A 14,574-nucleotide genomic window follows, 5' to 3' on the forward strand; every position below is an offset into this window, starting at 1 on the left:
TCCTAGCCTTACTTTTTTGTCTCTCTGTTGTGGGCCTTTGGGGAAACGAGGTAATAAATACTTCTTATCTCCAGAGAAAAAGGTGAATTTCCCTCAATATTTCCTCAGCACCATTAAACAGTTAATCAGAGGCCCACCAATCTCCAGGACCAGAAAGTAACTCGTATGTCATTTTAGAAGCCAACTTCGAAATATATTGGAATTTTAATAAAATCCATACTCTTTGACTTTGACCCTGTAATTTCATGTTTGGAAATTTAGCCTATAAAATTAAAACTAAACATTAAAGAAAGGTTTATGTAAAATAAAGTTTATAACTGCATTTTTAATAAGCCAGAAATAGCCAAAGGTAAACTCATAGGAATAGTCAAGGAAACTAAAATATAATGAAACATTATATAATGATTAAAAATAATACTTATACAGAGAATGATATTTAAGCCATGCCAGACTTAAGAAACAGGATATACTTGCATATGTGTTAGTATGATTACATCAGTGTAAATAATCTATGCACAGAAAACAGGCAGACAGAAGTACACAAACTTGTTAACAATTAGTATGTATAAGTAGTTGGATTGTAAATGAGTTTTTTTTCCTATTTTCTAAGTTTTCTTTGTGAAAGTTCATAGGAAAGGAAAATCTTATTAAATTAAAATGAAGACCCCCAGTAGCCAGGAGGTGAGAACAGCACCGGCTCTGACCTGGGCACTGCAGTGTCCAGTGGCCATCCAGCTGTGAGTCAGTCAGATGCCGCGTCCTCATGGTGTGCGGTTCAGTTGGGGGCAGGGGGGGTGCTGACTAAACAATTACTCAGTGGGATGAGTTATAAAGGGGGAGTGTAGGGTGCTGTGGCAGCACAGAGCAAGGGTATTTAACCAAAGACAAGTTCAAAGAATGTCCCCCTGTGACATTGAAGTGAGGCTAGAAGACTGAGGAGTCCCCGCATGAAGGAGAGAGAATTTTAGACAGAGGACATGGCATGTGCAGAGAGAGAGGCATAAAGTCAAGAGCATGGCATATTCCAGGAAGCTTAGTAAGTTCAGGGTGGTGGGAACCAAGGGGAGTCAGCCTGGAGAAGGTGAGCCAGCATAAGATGATAGCCAGCCATATAAACCACAGTGAAAAATGAGGATTTTATCCTCAGGGCAAGCAGAGACTGACATGAACAGATTTCTTTTTTTTTTTTTTTTTTTAAATCACTCAGAAGGCATTGGAGAATAGATGCAAAAGGAACAAGAATGGATGGTGGGAACCAACAGGGAGGGAGGGGAAGAGGGAAGGGCCTAACAATAATCCAGGTAAGAGACAGTAGCTCAGAAATGCAGCAAGGAGTCTTCCCTTTGTATTAAGATTAATATTGGATGGCTGATTTCAGGATTTAAAGTAGAGTAAGAACCCAACACTATCAAGAGTTTTTATTGGAAAATCTTCTAATTACATAGCAGAATTTTCAGTTCTTACTTTTAAATCTTTTAATTGCCTAGAAAAGATTTTAGAAATCTTTCAGGGCAACTAAATCCTGAGTCAGCCTCAGGTGAATATCATATGGTAAAAATGTCTTGTACTCTTTTAAAACTGTGTATCATCCAAAATGTTCACAGTTTTCCAGTGAAGGGAAGAGAAAGAGGAAGGAGGAAAAGAAAAAAGAACATTTGGTTTGGTGACAGCTCTTCTGTCACCATGAGCTCCTTGAGAAGCAGGGGCTGCAATACCTCGTACAGAGCTGGCTTTTATATCATAAAAATTCATAGAGGTCCGTAGGAGTAAGGCATAGCAGATATATCCCTAGTTAGGAAGGTGCTACAAGCAAAGGTGGAGACTGTTACTGTGAACTCTTAAGATGGGAGGAAGGAGAAATAAAGATTCAGAACGCTTCTTCCTCCTCCTCCTCACCTTAATCTATCCATTTTTAAAACGTTTTTTAATGAGCAAAACAAGAACTTGCCTTCCCTGAGTGTGTAGCATTGAGATTGAGGCAGACATCTTTTCCACCCTTGTATTGAGTTTTCGAAGTAACTGATTTCATGGACTTCATTATTATAGTTAGAGCAATGTATTGTCTCTCTTGTTTTAAAAGAGCTTTTATCCTGAGCGTTCTTCCTCCTGTTCAATGCTTCCTACCTCTTACCATGACATTGGGACAATATTAAGCCTTTCACAGGGCTTGTCTGTTGGCCCTGATACTCTGAGTCTCTCTCTCACATTTGTCACAGTTGATGATGATGTCCCCATCTGCCAGGCATATGGAATCAGTGGTGCTCTGCAAATCTCTGTCCTAGAGAATATTTTTGAATTGTCTTATCGATTCCCCTCTTCCTCTTCTGAGCCCTCATTACACTCTCTACTGCAGCAGCTTTGGAAATCTGCCTTGGAATCTAATGAATGATCTCTGTTTTCTCTCCTCAACTATACTGTGAGCCTCTGGAGGCCCAAACTGGGTCTCATTCATCTTTGTGGGTCCCTCTCCTGGCCCCCAACGGGGAACACAGTGCCTTCCACAGAGGAGTAGCCATCGCTCTTTATTAGAATCAAATAGTTGTCACCTGGCCTTTGCTGAGACAGCCCACAGCCCTCCGGGTTGAGTGTCATGGAGAAAAAGGTTGTGACTCACACCGCTAGTTTTTAGGATACTTACAAAGCCTCTTCACTTCCAGAAGTATCTGGAACTAGGGTAGTTTACAAAAGTTACCCCTTTGAATTCAACTCAAAAACTGCTTATTAGTCACCTACTCGATTCCCCAGGATTCATGATACTTTTGATTTCCTGTTGACTGTAGCTCACATTTCTTACTAAGCTTGGTAAGGAAGATCCAACATTGACAGTTCCATGGAACATGGTGGAATGTGGGAGCAAAGGATGGATCCACCTCTGGAAAGGTCAGTTAAGAAAGGGACCTCTTAGGCACTGATGTTTTTGGTCCTCGTTCCAAAAACAGTCACAGGAAAGTGAGGTTGACAAGAGCTCTCCGCCAGGGCGAGCTGCATTCAGTCTGTTGTTCATTGTCCCATCATTTGTTTGGGCCTTTTTTCAGGTAAGCCGTAACTTTGAGCTGGTTGGACGGGTTAACTTGGATCAGTTGGAACAGATGAAGGAAAAGATGGAGAGCTCCAGCAGCGATGACGAGGACAAAGAAGAAGAAATGAACAGCAAGGCTGATGACAGAGGTTAGTCTCATCCCTGCCCCCCCGAGTCCCAGATGGCAGCCAGCATGTCCATGGGGAGACAGAAGGGAGGCAGAGGTTGTTGAGCAACAGAAGGAATGATCCTTCTCAGTTAAGTAGCAGAACAGACTAACGTAAGAAACATGTCAGGAGCCATGTCTTTGTAAACTATTACCAGCTATAGAAACTCCAAGGCAAACAGGCGTTTTCTCTCTAACTGTAGCTATTTGTTTATTAAAAACATATAGCGGTGATTTGTTTTTAATAAGGAAAACTGGTGTCTAGGGAATCCTTAGAATAAGGACTGGCAGACAACAAAACGGATGACACTATAAAGCTATCGAGGAACGTAAATGAGCTTCCAATTGAACGCTTATTTAAAATTGCTGCTCTGGGGCATACACTGCTGAGGTTTTGGGGGAGGGTGCAAGGGGCATGAGCCCTGAGTCCTCGATGTGGCTCTTTTCTGAATCTCTTTGTTGCTGTTTTTGCATTGTAAAGAGGGAGAAAGAGACCAACAGCTTTCATGTAGCTGTGTATTTACAGGGGATGCAGGGGAAGGTCTCATGGAATGTTTGTACTATTTTTCCAACTTCCTCTTAGTCTGTAATTGTTTTCCAAATGAAGGTTTTCAAAAGTATATTTAGTTACACATTTATGTGATCTAGAGTTGGTTTTATATATTGTTCAAAATAGAATATTGTGGCAATGCCAAGACAGTGCATATAAGCATATAGGTTGGTCTGTGTTACTTGAGTTATTGCAGATTTATCAAAAGCACACAGACAACATCAACATGAGAAACAAACACTACAGATGTCATCCTGGTGATGAGAAAAATGGTATTAGTGGCTGCTGTTGAGCATCATCACATGTGAGGCCTGGTGTTGGTCGTTTCTAGATAATTTCATTCTTTAATCTTATGTAGTGTAGAGGGTTCGCAGTTAGCCTGCCTGAATTTGGCTCCCTGTTCCATTACTTACTAGCTAAATTGGTAAATTATTTTAACTCCTTGTGCATTTAATAATAATAATAATAATAATAAAATATCACCTTCCTCCTTTACAAAGGTTGTATAAATTTTAAGTGAGATCATACACAAGACATTACCTAGTTCCTGAAACATAGTAACCACCTAATAAATGATAACCCTGCAATGTAGGTGGTGTTACTGTTATTTAACAAATGGGGAAATAAAGGCCCAGAAAATTTAACAGCTTATTCAATAAAAAAACAAAACAAAAACAAAAAAAAACCACTGGAGGTTAAAGTTAGTCTTTTGGCTCCAAAGGCAGGATCCCTTTTACACTACGTACCATTTCCGCAACCCTTTGTCAGTGAGACGTTCCCTGAAGGAAACCTGACCCTGAATTGTGTCACTTCAGTGGCGCTAGGGCCTCACTCAAAGGTGCACTTCTGCAGAATATCTTTGTTTTTCCTGCTTGGTCAGTCCGCAAGCCTAAGAAAGCCCATTAGCTGGCCTTTTCCCTCTCTCCCTGCTCTTTTTTCTGACCTGCCCCTGCCCTCTTCCCCACCCCCACCACAGCAGTACACCACAGGTTTGCACAGTGGGGGTCCAGTTTGGCCCCTGAATTCCCAGCTAAGACCACTGCCAGCCAAGCTGTGCCAGGGTGCCCATGGTCAGCCTGAAAAAGAAATGGACAGATGAAACTTCTTCACCATATAGGTTGACTGTCGTTGTCAAGTTACAATTTTAAGGAGCCATGGTCATCCATTCTTACAAGGAAACTGGCTGTGATCTGAGAATCATGGTTTTTCATTTTCATTTTTGTTAACATTTCACAAATACGTTCTTGGTGATGAATTCTTTAACGTCTGTGCTCTGTGACCAGAGGAAGAAGGTGCTTTTGACACAAGGTAGAGAGGCTCTTATTGTTTCATGATGCTCTGTGTCCTGCTGTTCCTCTTCAGGATTTCAATTATTCTTCCTTGGCTTCTATGACTTTTTAATGTCTAACGCTGACCACACGTGATTTTAGAGGCATATAAGCATTGCATAAGCATTGCAGAGGCGAGAACCCCGTTAGTCCTCCCCTCCCCTGTGACTGCTCCAAAATAAAAGCATAGAAAATCAGAAGAAAAAAGATGGCAGTTAGATGTGTGGGGCCCCAGAAAATGTGTGTATGCACAAATTTCCGTGCTTGCCCGGTGTGGCCACCCCCCTTCGCACGAACACTGTGGCATCAGACCAGCTCCGTTTGACTGGAAAGAGCTTCATGGTGTCTGATCACTTCTCCCTGGCAAGTAGCGTCACATTCATGAGCCTTAACCACATGGGGGGAAAAGTCTTGGGGCGGAGAAGCGTGTATTCCTCTCTCAGAGGGTGAGGGATTTACATGAGTAACTTCTAGTAATGTTAATGGGAATCATGAGCCGGAAGCTTCCGGTCCCCCTCGCCAATCCTTGAAAGAACAGCCTCCTTTGTCTCATCTCGTTTGAATCAATTTGCCACCATCTAGGTATATTCTTGCCAACAAGAAGAAATAACACACCACAGCCTCGGGGTGTTTTTGCCAGACGGTCTGTCTTCTAGGAGTCGAGAGTGGGAGGTGGCTTTAGCCAGGCTCTGGGGGCTGATGGAGAGCTATTTGATGTGTGACACGTAATGATTGGCCTCTTCCTTTGAGGATGAAACAGCATGAGCCATTGGAAAGAATAGATGACTGGTTTCATGTTTCCTAAGGGTAAAGGAGCAAATGTGCCAGGAGCATGCCCCTCGTTGGCAATGTCAGACTTTCATCAGGCCCTCTCAGTTCTGGGGGGCTCACATCCTCGTAGTTACCCCATTCTCAGCATCCTTCCCCAACACAAGAACTGGAGAGAGGACTGTCTGTGGCCACGCTGCAGGTCCTGCCTAGAAAGCTCAGAGGGAATTTGAAAGAGAAGAAACCAGGCATGAAAAAAATCAAAATTAACCCAAGCAGAATCCTCCCCACCCCCTCTCATTATGCAGTTGGGAGGAGCCAGGAAGGCATTCTGTTGATTTCTTGCCCAAGATAATCCCTGCTAAGGAATTAATGCGCAGAGCAGATGGTGCTGTCTCATTTCCAATGAAAAGAATCAAGGAAGATAGTCTGTGCAATTATTTTTAATGGCTTGTGTGGTGATCTTCTTAATTTGTGAGAAAATGTTTCATCTTTTGTTGAAACTGGCCCCATTCACATAGCTTTTTGTGCTGAAGATTAAGGCAGCAGAGAGGTACCTATCCTGCTAACGTCATCCTGAGGATTTTATTAGATGGACTATTTCAACCAGGAGACGTCTTCCTGTAACATCTTGTATGCACAGGCACAGACTGATCAAATAGTGGAGACGATCACCATTTCCCTGTGCACTGCCCTCACTTTGCAACGTGGCTGCAGAACTGTCTAGGTGCTGTGGTTTATAACCCACAGGAAGACTTGGCCCTCTGTGGTATAATGAAAGACATATGGATCACACAAAGGCTGTGTAAGCGCTCATCTTTGAGTTTGCCAGGAGGAGTAGCCTGTAAACGATTAGCCAGCCAATCCACGTTTATCAGACCTCTCACATGTGCCCAGAACCGTGGAGGAGACAAACAATGACAATCAATATTTGATGTTTACAACAGACCTGTCCAGAACTGTCTGTATATCCCCACATTCATGAATTCCACCAATTGAGTAGATGCCGGGCAGCTGGCCAGGCTCCCTGGTTAGCTGAGGACATGCTTTCACACACTGGCCTCCCCATTGTCCAGGATTCACGTTCATGCTAGATTCTTTGCTTGTGGCTCCCATGCAGTGCTTGTAGCCACCCTGGGAGGTGTTGATTATGATATCCATGACAGATGACCACAAGTTGTGAGTCAGGAAGGCATTCTCACTCGGAAGGAGTCGGAACCCTGAGGTCTACTGTGCATAACCCAGTCCGGGGCTTTCAGTAGTCTGTGTTCTTTTTCGTGAGCAAAGTAAACCTCTGTCAAACAGAAAATGAATAGGTGCTAAACTGTGAGCCACTGATAGAACATCACAGGAGGGAGAGATTCAATAGGAAAAAAAGCTGAGACACCCTTGGAATGGGCAGAAGGCGTTCTTCAGGCAAGAAAAACCCAGATTATGTGTAATAGAAGCAGCTGGGCAAGTGAGGCGGAATGGGGACGCTTGGGGCCTGGGAACCAGGAGCGATTCTTGAAATACCCTTTGGTGAAAAGCCAGATAGGAGAAAGAATAAGAGATCTGGAAATTGCTTTCATGAATGGATTTTCAAGTGAGGGAAGGAGAGCAGGTTTCCTGATGAATGTTGACTTATCTCTTCTGCCTATTCCCACAGCACACAGGTAACGTTTCTGTTTTCTCCTTACAGATCTAATGAGATTTTCTGACCATGGGGCTGCTATTAACCCTGAGAAGCGTTTTCCATGTGAATTTTGCGGACGGGCGTTTTCACAGGGTTCCGAGTGGGAACGGCACGTGCTGAGACATGGCATGTAAGTTGCGCTATCCCAAGAATGCTTTTGCCCCAAGTGAGAGGTGGCAGGGAGACCAGGTTCTTTTTTTTGGTTCCCCTGATAATACCCAGAGCCCTCTGTGTCACATTTCTGGGCATGGGAGGAGAGGCAGTTGTCAAGAACTAGGTTTCTCCGTTTCTGTTGGTTTTGAAAATCGTCACCCAGACACAAGTCAAATGAACAATCATCTTTACGAATGACAAATCCTGCTCAAACCTTCCCTCGCGTAGAAGTTTTGCACTTTCTCCAGCCAGTGTCCCTTCAGCTTTCATTAGCGTGACATTCTCTGATAGAGCGTGGACCGGGGTCAAAAGATCTGGCTTCTGCTCCTGCCTCTGATGACTCATTCCTTGAGTGGCCTTGAACATTCCCACGCACCTCTTGGTGCCTTCCGTGCTCTGCCTCGGGGACAGAGCCAGCTTCTGCCTGCCTCCCAGGTAGGTGGGAGCATACCTGGAAAACACTTGTAAGATCCTGGAATATGAAATCGTCCCTTCCACAAAATGCTCTTAGTCCACCAAACACAGAACCTACAAGTTGGTCCTTTCAGCAGGAAATGCCCCTGAAACCTGAAGCGTCTAAACTTCAGAGAATATATATAAGCTTCCCATGGCATGGGTTCCAGCTTCAGGTTTTTGCTTTTTGTTTCTCTGATTTGCCTCTGGACCTGTCCATTACATCTTTAATATCTGAGTTGCTCTTTTCATCTTAATAAGTAGCCAATCTCCTAGCTTCCGCGTTCCACTGATGAGTTTGAGCGTAAGACAATTCTTGCTATTTTACCAGTTATGACTTAACACTGTTCCCCGAGGAGGGAACATAAACCAATTATGTTCATCTAGAAACAAAGCATGATGTCATCCAAGCATAGTATAAAAATGGATATTTTTGTAAGTTCAGATCTTTGATATGATACCAGAAATACTTGACCTAAGCATAACAGGTAACAAGGATAAATCACAGTGTAGTCATACATTTGTGGCATTTGTTCCAGGGAAACCCCAAGGCCTTTTTAGGATGAGGGAAATAAGGACATGACTCTTTTCTTGTCGTTTCATTAGGAAAATAAATATATTCATCTGTCTCTACCATCCATGTTTTTCTAGGGCGTTGAATGACACCAAGCAGATGAGCAGAGAAGAAATCCACCTGAAAGAGAGTGTGGAGGACAGTATTAAGGTGCCCTCTATAGAGGAAAAGGAAGATGACGAGGCAATTGGGATAGACTTTTCCCTAAAGAATGAGACAGTAGCCATCTGTGTAGTAGCTGCTGACAAATCTCTCCTGGAGAATGCAGAGGCCAAAAAAGAATAAGTGTTTTGGTAAAATTCTTAATCACACCTTACTTGAACCATGATGAAAAAGTGGGAGGGCCAGCTTGGGCTGAGAAGTTGGGGACAGAAAAGAGAAGACAGAACAAAGCTGCTTTTTAGGACTGAACAATCTATTTTCAAAGCACTGGTACCTGTGTGAGTGAGTATGTAAATTAAAGTTATTTAAATGGTTGGAATATGTGGCTCCTTTTCCATCACTACATCTTTTCTTCCGGATCTTCATCATGGAAGCTTCATTTGTTACGGAACATGAAAGTACCTCCCATGCGCACGGTGTGCTCTGTGGTGGTCTTGGACAGGATGTGGAAACAGAAACTCCGTGACAGTAGAAGACTTCTTAGGGGAACAACTTTTTGACGCACAACTTTCGGTGCGTTTTTCTAGTTTTAATACCTTAAGCTTTTTCAAGACCTAACTGCAGCCGCTTTGGGGAAAAAAACAAAACAAAAAAAAAAACAAAAACAGAAAAGAAAAAACTGCTTTGCATAAAACAGTCACCTGTTTCCTAGTACCTCAAACTTAACCAAGGGATTTCTCTGCATTTGTCAGTACTACCTGTCGTCGTTGTGGTTAAATGTAGAGAGAACTGCTGGGCAAGATGGTGAATGGAGAAAAAAAAAAGAGTTTTAAAGAAAGGAACACAAATTGTGCTTAAAATCCCCATGTGGGTTTTATTTCTTAAAATACTGTGATTTTTTTAATTATTTTAGTAAAAAACAAAACAAAAAAAAGAAACAGACTTTAATTATTAGATAACTGTTTGTGAATTGTCATCCTTTATTCCAGGTAAGCTGTTTATTAGTGTTCAACTATAATTTAGAATTTGGTAGATTCATACGAGCTAATTTTAAGGTGACTGTGGAGTTTTGTTTGCCACATGTTTATTTTCTATCAATTTGAGTGTTACAAACACAGCACAATTCAGTTTTTCATATAAATTGTTTTTTTGTGTGTGTTGTTACTGTTTTAATTTGGGGGCAAAGGAGATTTAGTTTTTTGTGAATAGGAATGTTTTTATTTTAAACATGGAAATAACAAAGAAATTAACTTTCTTTTTTTTTTATTTAACTGAAGAACCAAACTTTTCGGCACAGCTATGCAGCTTGTGGGCCAGACGAGGAAGTCCTCTTCACCCTTTTGTTGCTTGTCAAATTAACACATTATCCGTCTCACACAAATAATTTCTGTTAGGATGGGCTGGATTTTGTGTGTGATTTAAAATCTGTGTTCTGTTTTTGTTTGCGTTGTGTTTTGTGGGGGGTTCTCATTTAATTTGGGGGATAAGGCAATCCCATCCCTTTGGTGAGAGTGGACAAGAAATACTTATATCCTACAAGGAGCCTGGAGAACTTTTTTTTTTTTTTTTTTTTTTTTTTTTAAATCTAGCTGCCAGCTGCTCTGTTTCCCCATATTAGCTTTTTCAGGAGGGAGCAGCTTAGACTAAATCGAAGTCTACATTTATAATATGTTCTGATTGTGAACAGAGGGTTTCGTTCCAAAATGTAGAAAAGAACTTTCCTTGAAGCCTAGGTTTTAGAAGCCTGTGTGCGTGTGTTCTTATGTGCGTGTGTTTTCATGTGTGTGTGTGTGAGTGCCTGTGTGAGTGAGTCCTTTGGTTTTCATGTTTTGATTTTTTTTACTTGGAAGGGTTGAGGGAGGGGGAGGGAAGCAAGGGAAAGGGAATTGCTGAGATGACAGTGTCCCACACAGCTTCAAATAAAATCCATGGAAAGATAATTGCATTTGTGGAATAAGTGCTTACTTGAAAAGCATGTTCTTCTTTTATTTTCTTGCTGTTAAGAATTTTTATTTGTAGGGCATTTATTTTAATTTAATTTTTTTTTTTTTTAGGGATGAGGGCCATCATGTGGAAACCAGAAAATGGGGAAAGTGTGAACTATCTAAACAAAGATTCATTTTGTGTCCATATTTGTTTTTAATTGGCCTCATTTCAAATGTATTAAACAGTTCCATACCTGGATTGGGTGTTTGTAATGATTACCAAAAAAAAAAAAAAAAAAAACAAATGAAAAAAAAAAAGAAAGAAAGAAAAAGAAAAGAAAAAAAGAAAATAATTGTGACATGCTTTTATCACTACTTTATTTTTCAAATAACATGTAAATATTGTAATCCATTGGATTTTGTTTTGCTAACCTGTTAATAAAAATATGGGACCATTATCCTTTTAACAAGGCTAGAATGTCATTTTTTTTCTTTTTTCAAACATATACCTGATATTTTGTGGCCGCACATTTTGGATGCATTATTATAATTCTGTTGACTGTAATGACATAGAATTTACAACTTTTTTTTGTTTAATTTATACAGAGGACATTTTTTTTTCAGAGCTTGAGAGAAGAAAATAAATAGCAAAATGATAACCTATTGACTCCAATAATCAGTGTTTCCCCATACTTGATAAAAGATAGGGGATCCTGAGTTCTTGAAGCCAAGGGTTTAAAAAACAACAAAAAACACACAAGTAGGTTATTCAAGTTGTTTGCAACATACATTTTGTAATGAAATGTGAGAAATTAATAAAGAATTTTTTTCACATGTGTCTATGTGCATCTGTTGTAGATCATTTATAGCTATAACTACAGATAAATGTAGAAATAATATAGTATTGCCTTTCAATGCACATACATGAGATACTTCAAGCCATTGAATCGACACAGATCTGGAAAGCAAAGATAAAATTAAGGTGAAGTGTGAGCTGGGATTTAGAAATGTTAATATTTCTATATCAGATATTTATCAGCAACTGGGGAAATTTCATGGAGGGAATGTTTTCCATCAAATATACATATACAGTGGTGTAGGAAGCTTCAGAAGGAGGAAGTCTCAGTCATCTGGGGACCCTGAATCCATGTGCCAGGTTATTTTAACTGCAAGTCACAACCACTGCCTCAAACTGTTACTGTGCATCCTGCACCAGTAATTACCATGAAGTTATTCTTTGAGCTACCTTGTTGTAAATCAAAGGAAAACATAAGTCATGAAACCTAGAAGAAGAGTAAAATAAAATTAACTGCACTGATTGTTAAATTAAACTCAGAGCTGATTGACTTCCTTCAGTGTTAGGAGACAAACGGATCATGTGTCCTGAGCTCATTCTAAAAATTTGGTTCTCACCCTTCATCTTTTTTATCCCCTTCACAAAGGAAAGTTTTATTTACATGAATGCAGAACACAATTAGAAAAAACAAATCAGGACCCAAAGGAAAAATGAGGACTGAGTAGCAAAAGGAATTAGCAAAATGCATTCCCTGAGGCTATACAGAAGCCACATACTTGTCTCTGAGCTTCCTGGTAAGCAAGACAAAAAATGACCAAGAATCACAGTAGTAGTAATATTATTATCAAATGTTTGAGAGAGAACTACACATTTTCTAGAATTACAGATTGAGAAGTTTCTTCTGTATGTTTTTCTAAAGAAGAGAAAGTGACGAGAACTTGTCTATTGCAAAGCATAGCTATTCCCTCATAGCTTCCATCAAATATTTAATGAGCAATGTTTTTACTGAGTTCATGTCTAAGCCATACTCCCTGTGTCTTATGGAGAGGAAGTAGAATTTACTGATACTTGTATTAGTCATAGTAAGACTGCAACAAAGCAAACCTTTAGCACAATAGAGGTTTAATTCTTACAAATTCCGAGTAAGTGTGTGTGTGTGTGTGTGTGTGTGTGTGTGTGTGTGTGTGTGTATGCCGGGGAGGGCGAGGGGGTGCCCTGTCATCTGATGATTGAAGAATCCAAGCTCCTCCATTGGATCTCAAAAAATGAGTTCCAGGGTCATTGATGAGAGCTTGGAGGTGGTCTACCGACTCAAATGTCTCATCCAGGAAGTAGTACACATCACTTCCTGCCTTGCTTCATGGGCTAGACCTGGTCCCAGAGCCCCACCTTCCCATAAGAGGCCTGGGAAATGTGTGGTCTAGTCTGTCTACCAATGTACCCAGGAGGGACACTAGCTGGCCACCTCTACCACAATCAGGAACTCCCAGAAGGTGTTCCTTTGAAAACAGTAGGGGAGATAGAAACCCTCTGTTTTTTAGAAAAGTGCAGGATGCCGGTCCCGTTACCCATCTACTTAACCATTATTTTTGAGCAACTGTTTGATGCTCGCCAGTGTATAACAATGAGACGCGCGGCACCAGTCTCCAGACAAATAGGATAGAGGTGCAACGTGGGAGAAATGACAACAAGTGGAGATGTTGGGGCTTGCTGAACCCTTAACTTCCCTTTGTGAGGCTTTGCCTCCACCTCTGTGCTGATGCTGACAACCCTGGGGAAAGGTGGCCTTGATTGTGAACATTTTCTCTGTCCATCTACACGCGTGCATTTGATTTAGGGAGGCACATGAGGAATTGGTTGTTCATACACAGGGTGACTCTTTAGCCCTAAGCTCAACAACACTTACTATGAGATCCTCGCTTTTGCAGCTCTCTAGATTTCAGGGCCAGGGGTGTGATAGGGGACAGCACTCCTTCATAAGAGACTAAGGTGATTTGAAGTACTGTGTTCATCATTTCCTGAAAATGTCTGTTCTTTTCCAAATGCTCTACCGTGCACATGCCGTTCCCTCTGCCTTCAATGTTGAACTTCTTTTCTTCACCGGAAATTACTTGCCCTTCAAGACTGAGCCTAAATATAACTTTGGACGTGAAGCCTTCCCTGATTTCCTACATGTCACAGGATATGGACAGTCACCCTACTTATCACCTATCCCGTCTTCACAAACATTTATTGGAGACTTCTCTTCGCCACTCCTCACTCCTACTCGACTTTAAGTAGCTGAGACACTGCTGTCAGATGCAGCTAGCCTTTTTAAATTCAAATATATTCCTGTTGATACCAAGTGTTAGTGATCTGATTTGGCATCAACGTTACATTTTCTTTCGGAGCTTGAGATTGCTTTTTAAAATATCTAAGTATCTAAAAATATGCAGTCTGGTAGATGAAAAATGTCTTTGAAACTCTAGGCGCTCTCTCTGAAGACATGTCAGACTACTGAACACCAGCTCCCCCTCAAGAGGTTACTTCAGCCACCGTCCTCCTCTCCTTCCCAGAGGTGAAAAGGAAATGGATAGGGGGTTTCACTGGGTCTGATAATTAGACATCAGTGGTGACCAGCTGCAGAGTATGAGGGAGCAGAAGCCAGAAATGGCCATGATGGCAGTGGAGATACGTGGCTGTGACAAGTGGGATAAGACGACTGACAAGATGCAAAAGCAAGCAGACAAAGGTGAGGGGAGGGTATCTTGAGAGGCAGGGTGGAGGTAACGTTTTCTAGAATACGAGTGATTTGGATGTTTGTTACACTGGAGGGAAGAAGCCATAGCAGCAGCAGGGTAACTGACAAGCAAACTCATACTGGGATCCAGGACACAATAGAGCAATTGGCTTTGCAGATGAAGAGGGATCCTTTTATCCTGGAGAGGGAAAGTAAGGAAAGGGAACCGGCTCTGTGTGTGCATCTGCAAGGGGTGACTGAGTTCAGGCTGATGAACCTTGTCTTTGAGGTGGAATCCAAAGTGAGAAGTGGGGGAGGAGTGAGCAGAGAGGTTAAGATTTGGAGC

At 41.5% G+C, this 14,574-nt stretch overlaps 1 protein-coding gene across 8 annotated transcripts in view; it reads left to right on the forward strand.

The window, feature by feature from the left end:
• Nucleotides 1–11,553, forward strand: part of ZNF462 (zinc finger protein 462) — a 133,981-nt gene extending 122,428 nt beyond the window's left edge. For 7 of the 8 annotated variants that reach the window (XM_074330792.1, XM_074330791.1, XM_074330795.1 and 4 more), the window contains exons 11-13: nucleotides 3,036–3,168; nucleotides 7,513–7,636; nucleotides 8,764–11,553. In XM_074330792.1, the coding sequence (XP_074186893.1) occupies nucleotides 3,036–3,168; nucleotides 7,513–7,636; nucleotides 8,764–8,971 (465 nt within the window). In that variant the 3' untranslated portion in view covers nucleotides 8,972–11,553. The remainder of the gene's footprint in view (nucleotides 1–3,035; nucleotides 3,169–7,512; nucleotides 7,637–8,763) is intronic. The other variant, XR_012495875.1, reaches the window with a different exon arrangement.
• The last annotated feature ends 3,021 nt before the right edge of the window (nucleotides 11,554–14,574 follow it).

The sequence above is a fragment of the Rhinolophus sinicus genome, linkage group LG04 (genome assembly GCF_036562045.2).
Source record: "Rhinolophus sinicus isolate RSC01 linkage group LG04, ASM3656204v1, whole genome shotgun sequence".
Taxonomy (NCBI): Eukaryota; Metazoa; Chordata; class Mammalia; order Chiroptera; family Rhinolophidae; genus Rhinolophus; species Rhinolophus sinicus.